The sequence below is a fragment of the Lycium barbarum genome, chromosome 2 (assembly GCF_019175385.1).
Source record: "Lycium barbarum isolate Lr01 chromosome 2, ASM1917538v2, whole genome shotgun sequence".
Classification (NCBI taxonomy): Eukaryota; Viridiplantae; Streptophyta; class Magnoliopsida; order Solanales; family Solanaceae; genus Lycium; species Lycium barbarum.
The window spans coordinates 127231208-127244119 of NC_083338.1; the positions used below are offsets into that span (position 1 = coordinate 127231208).

At 32.9% G+C, this 12912-nt stretch overlaps 1 protein-coding gene across 1 annotated transcript; it reads left to right on the plus strand.

Annotated features, from left to right (window-relative positions):
* The first annotated feature begins 768 nt into the window (after positions 1-768).
* On the plus strand, positions 769-12695 carry LOC132627138 (beta-galactosidase 16-like). The gene is made up of 19 exons (XM_060342295.1): positions 769-1207; positions 4012-4107; positions 4256-4368; positions 4676-4742; positions 4925-5017; positions 5185-5328; positions 6526-6620; positions 6721-6829; positions 7080-7164; positions 7354-7472; positions 7589-7756; positions 7922-8103; positions 8256-8347; positions 9093-9202; positions 9416-9520; positions 10019-10123; positions 10309-10454; positions 10976-11336; positions 12353-12695. Exons 1-19 carry the CDS (start codon positions 1022-1024, stop codon positions 12461-12463), a joined length of 2487 nt encoding a protein of 828 aa, XP_060198278.1. The 5' UTR covers positions 769-1021; the 3' UTR covers positions 12464-12695.
* The last annotated feature ends 217 nt before the right edge of the window (positions 12696-12912 follow it).

The following is a 12912-nucleotide window of genomic DNA, read 5'->3' on the forward strand; positions in this document are numbered from 1 at the left end:
ATGGTCAAAATGTAGATTACGTTGTGATTTTTGTAACATGTCAATCCTCAAATTCTGTCCATGACCCCTTATCTATATTGACATTTGTTCGATTATATGCAGCACTTACAAAGGAAAACCCACATTCTCATGAGAAGTTTTGCAAAATATCTCAATATGTAAATTTGCATTAAATTCTTGCCGAAATTCCAGTATGTGTTAAACTTGTTGCACTAAATAACGTGAAAATATTGTAGACTTAATATACGTAAGTATTTAACAATTATCTTTCAGAAAAATAGAAAAATAAAACACAACGAAGATAGAAAGGAATAAATAGAGAATCCGTCATGGTAAGTCCATGACGTTTGGAGTTAGGTCACGAAAATCTTTTCCTTTTAAACTCATCACACTGAAATACCCGTCCAGCCTTTTTTTCTCACATTAATTAAATTATACCATGCCCTTGCTGCCGTCCATTTATCTTTCTTTTTTCATTATCGTGTCCCTCTCCTCTTCAAATTTTCTCCGCATAATATAAGAAAGAAATTAAATTCTTGTTATAACCATATACTTTTTCGATTTTATTCTATATATATATATATATGATACTCTTTCATTTTTACTTTATTTCAAAAAGAATAATACAATACGTTTCTACATTGAGAAACATTATAAATTTGTACTTTCAAATGTAGAACTATTGATGACATGCTCTAAAAATCGTATAAGTATATATATCATGGCATGATGGAAATGGAAAGAGCATCTATTATTACTTCTTTCACAAAACTTTTCGAAATTTCCCTTTAGAAAATGTGAACAAGTTAACCATGTATATTATTACTACATGTCACACTTGAAGACAAGATTTCTTGCATCATATGCTTAATATATAAGAACACCTTCCACCTATATAGCTTGCCTTCTCATATAACCTCCTTTCCTGTCAATCTCACTACTCTTTGCTTCCAAGAATGAATAAATTTCAAACACAATAAATTAAGTCTTATTCTCTTAAGAGAGAAATAAATTAAGGGGGATGAGAATATTGCAGTGGCTATGCCCTAACTGGTCAGTCGCGGCGGCATTATTGGTGGTAATGATGGTGGTCCCGGTGTCTGCCGGCGGTGCAAACGTGACATATGACGGAAGGTCGTTGATAATAGATGGACAAAGGAAGCTCTTGTTCTCTGGTTCTATTCACTATCCTAGAAGTACCCCTGATGTATGTCTTTCTCTGTTTGAGTTGCCATATATTTGCTCATGTATATTTGTGTTGTGCATTCATCCCCACATGCATTTTTTGTTTTTATGACCGTAGTGTCTGGATCAGTTTATGCCAACTAATTTTACAGGATATCTGCTGCATCTCACATGCACGGGTACTTGGATAACTCTATATATCCACCCAAGGCTTAGACAGATAGAAAGAAACAACCTAGTGAATTTTACCGAAACTGAACTTGGGACCTTATAGTTTTCAACTCATTTCATTCACCACTAGGCTACACCCTTGAATGCTTAATTATCCCCACATGCATATGAAGACGCGTGTTAACTCAGTGGTGGATACAAATTTTAATGTTTATGGGTTCTGAATTTTAGGATATATGGGACAATTTATTGGTGTAAGATAGATTATTTGTTGATATATGCAGTGGCGAATACTTCATATGAACCCTGTACTTTCGGTGCGACTATAAAGTTATATGTAAACATTTACTAAAATTGCAATAAAGAGTAGATATGAACTCATATCTTTAAAAATATAATAAGATAAGAACCTTAAATGTTGAACTCATTCATAGAGTTTAAATTCTCAATCCATCTCTACATGTATGAGTCAAAGTTACTGAATTTTGCCAAACTCAAAGTCAATAATGTAAATCTTCCCCTTTATTTCTGTTTATGTATATTTATGACAGATTTATGTTGATATGATATACTAACATATACAGGAACATATTTAAGTTTTATACAGTACTACTGCAACTTAGAGATTTATTATGTTATCAATTTAATTCAATTTGTTATAATAGGAAATTTTGTTATCATTTTTTCCAGATTACCGATGAACACTAATATAAAGATTATATGTAATTATTTTTTAAGTGACCTGATTAATTATATACAAATATTTATTGATAGAACTTAAACTCGAAATGAATATTTGGTGCATATATTTGTGTCCGGGAGGGAAGAGAGAAGAATTACATGCCTTGGTTTCACTTTTCATATAAGTAGTTTTAGTTAAAACTTTTTATTTGATTTTAATAAATAGTATATATATCACATACGAATATCACGTATTGTTACTGATGATATTTCGCTATCTTTTTCGATAAACAAGTTCAGTCATCTAATTTAGTCGACTCTTAATGACAAAACTGTAACTCTAATCTAAGACAGTGGGTGTATCTACCTGCATTTAAGTTTGTTGAATTATAGAGTTGTACTAGTTTAATTGGCTAGGGCGCTTAATTGTGTATCAACAAAAACAACTTAGTGCAATAATCAATAGATAATTTCTTGTTTTCTAAATTATTAAATAGATTGGAATAGATAGTCGCTAGCATTTGTCCATTTGTTAATGTAATATAAACAAACATAATTGGACTCAATAATTAACGAATCTATTTTCGGTTGTGCCATTTGAGATCCAAAGGCTCTGGTGATAACTCCAAGGGAAACAACAAAACGATTCTAGAACTTCGTAAAGGGTTTTCTTACTTAACATCTTAATAATTGGATTTTTTAAAAAAGTTTCTAATCAATCACAAAACATACCAACTTTCATAACAATTTCTTCAATTTCTTCATATTTTATTGTTGTAAAATTACAAAATGAATACTCCCTTCATCCCATTTCTATTTATGTGATTTTATTAAGTTGAGTAAGAAGTACAAGAATAAAAAGAAAGATTTTTAAAATTTGTAACTTAAAATAAAATACTAAATATATGTAAAAATTAAATTCAGAATTCAATTGCTAACACCTAATATCACTATCACGTAGATTTTATAACTCATAAAACTTCAATTTCTCACTTCTAAAATTAACTATCACGTAGATCTCCTCTATTTATTAATAATAAAATTATGCGCAAGCAGACCACCACCTCAAAAGAAGTGTGAAGAAAAGAACTTTGTCAATTCAAAAAGATAAAACTACTCCCCTAGGATGATTACATCATTCCCCTCCCTCCCAATTAACAATTATAACAAACCAGAATTTCCCCCAACAAGATTTTCATGTAGTCATGATCACCGCTAATATAGTTGCTTCCTTTTCTTCTTTTGTTTGGTTGCTAGAAAACTTGTAACCTTTCCAATTTAACTATAACAATTCAGAGTAAAAAAGAAAAAGATTTTTACATTGTATAGCAGCCCATCAAAATAATAATAAAACTTATATTTATATATATTAATGTGTACATACATATACTATACATACTTTATACATAATTAATATATAGTTTTTTTCCATTTGGCTAGCGGCTGTAATTATTCTCGCTGGGGACCAAATATGTTAAAAGCCCTTAAACAATTCTCCAACAACCATCCACGAGCTACCAGACTGTAGCCCGTATTCGATTGATCTCCTGCCTGAATCATTTTCGTTTTTTTCTTTATAAACTGGTTCAATACTGAAAGAAAACTAACTAAAGATTCAATTGATACGACGGAAATTGTATTCTAAGAAAATATTTTCCATGAGATGATTTTTTTTTTAAAATGTTTAGTCATTGGAAAATGATTTTTTTTAACCACCTAGGAAATCGAATTTCAGAGTGGAAGTTTTATAAATACCAAAAATATGTGTACATAGAATGGCTTACCTCCTTATAGGTTATATATAGAGAGATTTGTTTTTTGCAATTAAGTAAAACTATATTTATTTTTAACTTTGTAGTATTTGCCTATCATTTTCAAGTTTCTGTGACATTCCGTAAAGAACAAATATCATGTGTAACATAATGTCTAATGTGATAACTTTCTCTTTTCGATTTTGCTTTTTGTTTATGACAGATGTGGCCATCTTTAATATCGAAAGCTAAAGGAGGTGGAATAGATGTGATTGAGACCTATGTATTTTGGAACCTTCATGAACCCCAACCTGGACAGGTATTGGACAAAATGCTGTGTCATCGATGTTTTTCTCATTGAAAATATTCTTCTGAAAATGATTTTTTATCGAACTAAAAACATCCTGAATTTTAAAGTTTTTTTTTCTAATATACCAACTAATTTCTTCTTATTATTATGATATCAGTATGATTTTAGTGGAAGACGTGACATAGTAGCATTCATCAAGCAAATTCAAGCACAAGGTTTATATGCTTGCCTTCGCATCGGGCCCTATATTGAGGGTGAATGGACTTATGGGTAAAAAATTAAATTACTCGTCTCATTCTAACTGTCGCTTTAACTTTTTCACGTAAAAAAATAAATAAAAAATAAGTACATTGTATTCTTCTTTAATATTAAGGGTATAGTTAGAAATATTTGCCAACTTTAGTCTTGAATACCTAATGTGACAATTATGTTGGGATAAATTTTTTGAGCTAAAGTGACAGTTAATTTTGGATGGAGGGAGTAAATTGCATAGTTCAACTTTAAGTTCTTTTTACCCCTAAATATTATGTTTTGATCCTTTTCATGGTATCAAGCAAAATCTTGTTGAATTTTACAGGGGCTTCCCATTTTGGTTACATGATGTCCCTGGCATTGTTTATCGATCTGATAATGAACCATTTAAGGTAATAATCCCTTTTTCTTGGAATTTCATCTAATAATAAAATGTTTGAACAGAATTGAATCTCACACCTCTAAAATGCAAAGTAATAATTTTATCTGTGATTTACCATCGAATTCTCAATTTGACCACTTTGCTTGCTTGAATTGGTAGGAACATTAACTTTTTTTCTCTCTTCTGTGACAGTTTTACATGCAAAACTTTACAACGAAAATAGTGCACTTGATGAAGTCAGAAGGGTTATATGCCTCACAAGGAGGTCCAATAATACTCTCACAGGTTAAATATATATTCTTATGAGCCCTGCCATGATATGTCTATATATATATATACACATAATACATGTCTTTGTTTCTTCCTATTTGGCATTGTATCTAGTGGTCTCTTTGTTTTATTTAATTCTTTTTATAGTGACGGAGATGAGCTTAATTAATTAACATGTACAGATTGAAAACGAATATCAAAATATAGAAAAAGCATTTAGAGAGAAGGGACCCCCTTATGTTCGTTGGGCAGCAAAGATGGCTGTGGAACTTGAGACTGGTGTTCCTTGGGTCATGTGTAAGCAAGATGATGCTCCTGATCCTATTGTATGTTCCCTTTTCTTTCTCTCATCTTGTTCTTTTTTATTGATTTAACTTATGTACTGTAATACATTGGCATTTTAAAAATATTTTGCACCATCAATGTATTTTAACTAGTTTTAGCACAAAAGCTGCTTTATTTTTTCAGTTTGCTAATCTCACTTTTAAGTGATCTGATAATGTAAAAAGTTGCACGATGTCGATGTATAGAAGTTAAACTCACTACTATTTATTTTCTTAGAAGTTACCCAAGTCTGGCTGTCTCTCTTCCCTTCATTCTCTTATCAAGTTAAACTACAATCTTATTAAAATTATGTTAATATTTTCTTTTTATCATTTAATTTTATTGGGAACATCTTAGAGATGATAGAAGAAAACAACAACAACAACAACAACAACAAGCCCAGTATAATCCCACCATGTGGGGTCTGGGGAGGGTAGAGTGTACGCAGACCTAACCCCCACCTTGAAAGGTAAGGCGGCTGTTTTCGAAAGACCCTCGGCTCAAGAGAGGAAAACAAGACAAAAGGTCAGATAGGACCAAGCATATCGAAAACAATATGAAAACAAGGAATAACAAAAGCGAGAAAGTCATGGTAGAACAGTCCGGAAAGAAAGGAGCATTAACTACTATAGATAAATAAGATAACCAAAGTACAACGGCCCAACAAATATAAGCAGCAATCAAATGCAGAAATCAAATGGCAATAAACAAATAAGCAAAACTACAATTACTATGGTGAAAGGATAAGCCACCTAGCCTTCTATCCTAATCTGAGTCCCCCACAACCTCATATCTAAGGTCATGTCCTCGGTGAACTGAAACTGTGTCATATCCAGTCTAATCACCTCTCCCCAATACTTCTTCGGCCTCCTCTTACCTCTCCTGAAACCGTCCATAGCCAACCTCTCACACCTCCGCACTGGAGCATCTGTGTCTCTCCTCTTCACATGCCCAAGCCATCTCAGCCTCGCTTCCCACATCTTGTCCTCCACCGATGTCACTCCCACCTTGTCTCGGATATCTTCATTCCTAATTCTATCCCTCCTAGTGTGCCCACACATCCACCGCAGCCAAATAGAAAGAACTAGCAAAATTAAATGTTTGCTACCAGTTTTAGCATGGTAGTAAAAATGGTAATTAACATTAGTAGCATGTTTTGCTATATTTCATTTAAACCACTAAAACATTGTTGTGTGCAGATAAACACATGCAATGGAAAGAAATGTGGAGAAACATTTAAAGGGCCTAATTCACCAAATAAACCATCAATCTGGACAGAGAATTGGACTAGCTTGTAAGAATTGTCAAATTCTGCAATATCTAAGCACTTTGCTTTCAGATTTATTAATTCATAACTAAAACATGCTGAAATTAAAGTTTATTTTTATTTGTAGCTATCAAGTGTATGGTCAGAATGCAACAATCAGATCAGCAGAAGACATTGCCTTTCAGGTTGCTCTGTTTATCGCCAGGAAGAACGGAACGTACATAAACTATTACATGGTAAATTTTCATAAAATATATTTCAGGCACATCAAGTCAACATCGTAACATCCTCTAATGCTAAGGACTTTGATCTTATTAATTTTATATTACATGTTTGTCAATAAAAGATTTTAGTAATTGGAAATGTTTTACCTTTTGCATGAGATGAATCTAAATAAAGAAACATGGTCAGTGAGATTCATAAAACCAACACCAATTTATTGAAATTGAAGCGTTGATTTTATTGTTTTGCTTTGTTCACGATCAGTATCATGGAGGCACCAATTTTGGCAGGACTGCTGCAGAATTTATGATTACAGGTTATTATGATCAGGCTCCACTTGATGAGTATGGTAAGCTATCCTAGCATTTTTTTGTAATTTAACTTACATGCACCAATAATCTATTTTCGCTAAGTGATGACACGTTAATTACCATTTTTATTAGATTACGTATTACTAATGTTTATCATTGAGATTTCCTTTTGTTATGCACTGCCAGTGCGTAAAACTTAAACTCAATAAATAAGCATAGTGATGCAGGTTTAATTAGACAGCCAAAATGGGGTCATCTGAAAGAATTACATGCAGCAGTAAAGTTATGCTCTGAGGCTATACTATCTGCTTTTCCCACAGTGCAGTCTTTAGGTCCACTACAGGAGGTAACACATTACCCAAGCCCTATTTTTTGCCTACATTTTTCAAGAATGTACAAAGCTATGATTCCAATTTTTCAATGACAAACTGTACCAACATTTGTAAATGTTCAAACCTGCAGTCTTATGTATTCAATGGAGATTCAGGAGCTTGCTCAGCATTCCTGGTGAACACAGATGGTAGTAATAAAAGTGTAACAGTGCGATTCCGAAATTTGACATATCAATTACCTCCGAAATCTATAAGCATTTTGCCTGACTGCAAGACTGTAGCCTTCAATACAGCTAAGGTACGTATGTAGGTTCATTTGGAATGTTAGTTTTCGAGCAATCTCACGTATGGTCACTCATGAATAGCATAAAGTAATAGAACAATTTTTTTTTTGGCACAGTAAAGTACATATGTTTTAATCACATTAAAGTCACTGAATAGGATAATTCATGTGTGATATTAGGTGAGTACACAATTCAACACGAGAACTTATAGGCCAGTGGTCAAGTTTGATTTAACTGAGAAATGGGAACAATTCCAAGAGACTATTCCACAATTTGATGCAACCACAGTGAGATCAGAAACATTGCTGGAGCAAACGAATACTACAAAAGATGCCTCTGATTATCTTTGGTACACTACCAGGTAATTGAATTTCAAATAACTATAGTATATATGTCACATAACTTGCAATTGCTTCTAGTAGCAAATTAAACGAAAATCTCTTTAATAGCAAGGACTGTCACCAAATTCTTTTATTTTATCAACTAATTTAAGCCACAATTTTTATGTGATAGTTTGGAGCAGGACTTAGAGGAGCAGCAGGCTAAACTAAGTGTGAAGTCTTTAGGCCATGTTTTGCATGCTTATGTGAATGGCCATCTTGTAGGTGAGCACTTCTCTCAGGGGCGGATCTACTAAGGCCCGTGGGGATGCCACGCCACCCGCAAGCTTCGGTGAAAACGCTGTGTATATATGTATATATATACATAAGAAATCGTATAAATAGTTAGATTGCCACCCGGAGTAACAAATGGCCTCATGGTGCCAGTGGCAAAGCGCGTTAGTTTCCACCTTGGTGACCAGGGTTCGAACATCACTTACAACATTTAATTGAACTTTTGGCTTGCTGCAGTAAATAGAATTACACATTAAATTCTACAAATTGACTCCACAAATTTATGAACCCATTTATATCAGTTGCCTCTTTCTTTTTCTTTTTTCATTTCCTTAATTCCTCTTGAATTGCTTCTAATAATTACTATTTATTAATTCTTGACTTTTTTTCCTCTCTTATTAGTTATTCGTTTAAATATAAGAAGTTAAATTATCATAAGTTTTATAGTCCAAAGTTCTAATCCGTGTGCCAAGTTGTTGTAATTATTACGTGTTTTCATTCTATCGTTTTGTCTAATATAAATGGAAAAAACTAATAACCTGACCCGAAGCCCAACGTAATTGACCAAAATTTTACTCTATTTGGAATCGGAAAAAAAAAAGTGGCACCCGGAGCCTCCAAATCCTGGATCCGCCTCTGACTTCTCTATAATTATCGCAGCATAATCATGCATAATTTTACAGCTTTGACTGTTCATTTATATTTTTGGACTGTTTATTGTCTTTTCTTTTTGTAGGTTATGGTCATGGACAATTTAGAAATGCATCATTTACAGTAGAAAGCACGGTTGCTCTAAATAAAGGGAAAAACCAGATCTCATTACTAAGTGCAACAGTTGGCTTACCGGTTAGTACTTAATCTTGGATCTTTGGATATTATAGTTTAATTGTCTTGGAATTATGTGTTATTACTACTATTGCTTATATAAGCACTTCTTTTTCAGATTGCAGTTCTTAGATCTCTTGTTCTCGAAAAAATTATTGTAGCAGCAAGTATAAGAAGAAAATATTCACCAGGCCAAAAATAGACAAACAAATTTACTCTTCTTTTAATGTGCAGGATTCAGGAGCACATCTTGAGCGCAGGGGTCTCGGTGTACGTTCAGTGATGATTAAAGACAGTCGAGGGGTCAAAAACTTCACTCATTTTTCATGGGGTTATCAGGTAATAACCACACTCCGTTCAACTTTTAAACACTAACAGTGTAAACAAAATCTTGCATTATCAGGTTAGCTAAAAGATAATTATAGATAACCAACCATTTATGACTCATGGAAATAGTAAACTTGAAAATAAGGCAGTTAACCCGCTAAATGAAAAAGAATAGAACTTAATGACTTTTTTACTCAACTATTAATTCTTTGTCAGAAAAGAAGTCACAAAAATTGTATCTAAACCGTTTTATGTGCTGAAGTCAAGATCTCATTTCATGAACTGAAACTGCACTAAACAAACAACGCAAAGACAAATTAAAATGTACAGTCTTGCATTAAAACTAGTTAGCTTTAGCTAACTCTTCCACTGATTATTTTTAAAACAGAGGAGCTCTGATTTTTTACTTCAAGTCAATCATACATTCATAGTAATTAGTTACCAATTAGTCTGTATTTAGAGAGCATGTTTTTGAGTTAAGCTAACGTTGTTTCAAAATGGTGTTCTAAGGTTGGGCTGTTAGGGGAAAAGTTACAAATTTACACATCAGAAGGAGCAAAGAGTGGTAATTGGAGCAGCTTAGGCTCTTCTACTCAACAGCTCACATGGTACAAGGTAAGTGTATTGATCCTTCATTTAACTTGTTCACTATATTATGTATTTCTACTTGTTTAAGAAAATAGATGATCTTGGATTTGGTCTTGCATATCCTGAATCAATCGGATTCTGTAATCGAGAACAAACTTTTTATTGCAAAATTATTTTACTAGACCAATAATCGGTGAATTGCAATTGTACAGTCGATTTTCCATGCACCCAAAAGTGATGATCCAATTGCCCTAAACCTGGGATCCATGGGAAAAGGTGAAGCTTGGGTTAATGGCCAAAGTATTGGAAGATATTGGATCTCATTTCACACATCTGAAGGTGTTCCTTCACAAACTTGGTATGTAGTAATGGTACTAGATGACACTCTTTTTTTTTTTTAGTCAATCAAAAAAGAATGATGTATTTTTATATTTAGTAGTAACAATCTAACTTTAAATTTTCTATTTTACCTATAATTTGATGATTTATAGTCACAAAAATTTGTTTGACTTGTTTTAGAATATAAGTTTCAAAAGTCTTTCATTCTTAAACTTTGTGCCCAGTCAAACACTATTACATAAATTGAGATGGAGGCAATTGTATTTTAATCAATTTTCTAATTAAGTTATTAAAAACAATGTTGATTACATTGACAATACTATTAATTTTCTTACACCATCAGTTCAATTTAACTGGTTATAGCAGGCTATTAATCTATTTCTCAGGTTGTCATGTCAAGTTTGTCATTATACGTCAACTTAACCTAATGATATAAAAAAAATTATACTCCATTGGTGCATTAAACTTAAACTCAATTAGATGTGTTAGCCAGGGAATCAGAGTCCCATATAATAATGTTCCAAGTGTGTATATATGTAGGTACAATGTTCCAAAGTCATTTTTGAAACCTAACGACAATCTATTAGTGTTATTTGAGGAGGAAATAGGCAACCCTCTAAACATCACCATCGACACAGTTTCAGTCACCAAAGTATGTGCGCACGTCACGGATTCGAACCCACCACCAGTAATATCTTGGAGGAAGTATGACACTTCTATGGATGATCATAAGCTTAGTGAAAGGCAACATGGTAGAAGACCAAAAGTGTACCTTAATTGTCCTCCAAGAAGCAATATTTCCAAGATTTTGTTTGCAAGCTTCGGTAACCCTTCTGGTAATTGTGATGATTATGCCACCGGGTTATGCCACTCCTCCAATTCTAAAGCCATTGTGGAAAAGGTATGCTTTATTTGATCTTCCTCCATTTTTATATATCAGTCCATGGTAATAAAATTAGTCCACGAAAATACGATTCGCTCAACTCATTCAAATTCGGACAGGTTAATGACTCGTTCATTTATTAATTCAAATCTTTTCACCTGCTCAAATTCAGCCATCTACAAGTTGGATCAATTTGGGTAAAATATGTAATCCAAATCGACCTATAAAACCTTGTTATTTAAATAAAAAAATTATTTAATATGTTAAATGTAGAATTGGTAACGAAGAAGAAGAAAAGAAAGGTTATTAGTTTTGTTTGGTAAATATTTTATTTATTTATTTTTGGTAAGAATTGGGATATTGAGCTATGATCCATTCTTTGACTCAACACTCAACCCAACTACTTTTGCGCGGCTGATTTATATAAATGTCCCCTTTTTAGGTCATCATTTAGATTTTTTTCTTATTTTGAGTTGCGCAAATGTAACCATTGGGATTGACTGTTGTCTAACGTTTACAAAATTTTACACTGTGGTTTAACATTTCTTCATAAGATTTTCAGTTTACCAAAATAGATCTTTAGATCGTGATCTAAAAGGATCATAAATTGCAAAAGAAATAAAGAATATTCACTAAGCAATTATATGGAAAAAGGACAACCGGCAAAAAATTTACCTTTTGTGCAGGATTAGACAATTACCCAATGCATAGAGGGAGAATTAATTGAACCAGTACATCTTCCCAGCATTCTGAGAAAATACAGGGGAAAAAGCATTTTGTTGACTGTTGAGTACTCCTGAAGTAGTTGTAAAGATTGATATGAAATCCCTTGGTTCTTCATAGCCTTATTTATGGATTTATCCCATTTTGACCAGTTCAAATTCAGCGGAAACCACCCATTTTGCCACCCGTAAATTATCTAACCACTTACCTTCATCTCTCTTCTTGAGTAGAAAAATAATTCTGTACATAATACATTGCAGTCATTTGTTGTCCATGATACAAGTTTTGAATGATATATATGAATTTTGCAGGCTTGTTTAGGGAAGAGGAAATGCACCATTGCTCATTCATATAAGAAGTTCGGTGGTGATCCCTGTCCAGGACTTCCCAAGTCTCTACTGGTTGATGTTCAGTGTGAATGAGACCACAACTTAATTATTTCACGATTCTTTTTTCTTCATAAATGGATGATTTATAGAATTAAAGTGATGCATAGATACATTCATTATCACGTGTACATCTATATAATTACAAGTTGAATTTCTGTAGACGAAAAGGTCAAATTTGAGTCAGTTAGCTAATCAACAGATAGGCAACTCATGGTAGTTCAATTCTTCAACGATCAAAGAAATAAAATGCTATGTAGTTCCACAATTAATGTTGTTCTTATCAAATGAAGTCTTTTTGGTTTCATTATATGGAGCTGTAGCCAGTAAGCAGCTGCAACTTAAGTATGAATTACACTTCCTATCTCATTCATTTTCTAAGATGGATCTTTGCAAAGATAGAACATTTGCTTGCAAAAATGTTGCTTAGCAAACGTAAAACAATATTTTGTAGTGATGTCTAATTGAGACATAGAAAGAAATGG

Coding starts and splice junctions, on each gene's coding strand:
- LOC132627138 (XM_060342295.1), top strand. CDS start 1,022: ATGAGAATATTGCAGTGGCTATGCCCTAACTGGTCAGTCGCGGCGGCA. Junction 1,208..4,011: donor ATCCTAGAAGTACCCCTGAT/GTATGTCTTTCT, acceptor TGTTTATGACAG/ATGTGGCCATCTTTAATATC. Junction 8,104..8,255: donor TATCTTTGGTACACTACCAG/GTAATTGAATTT, acceptor TTTATGTGATAG/TTTGGAGCAGGACTTAGAGG.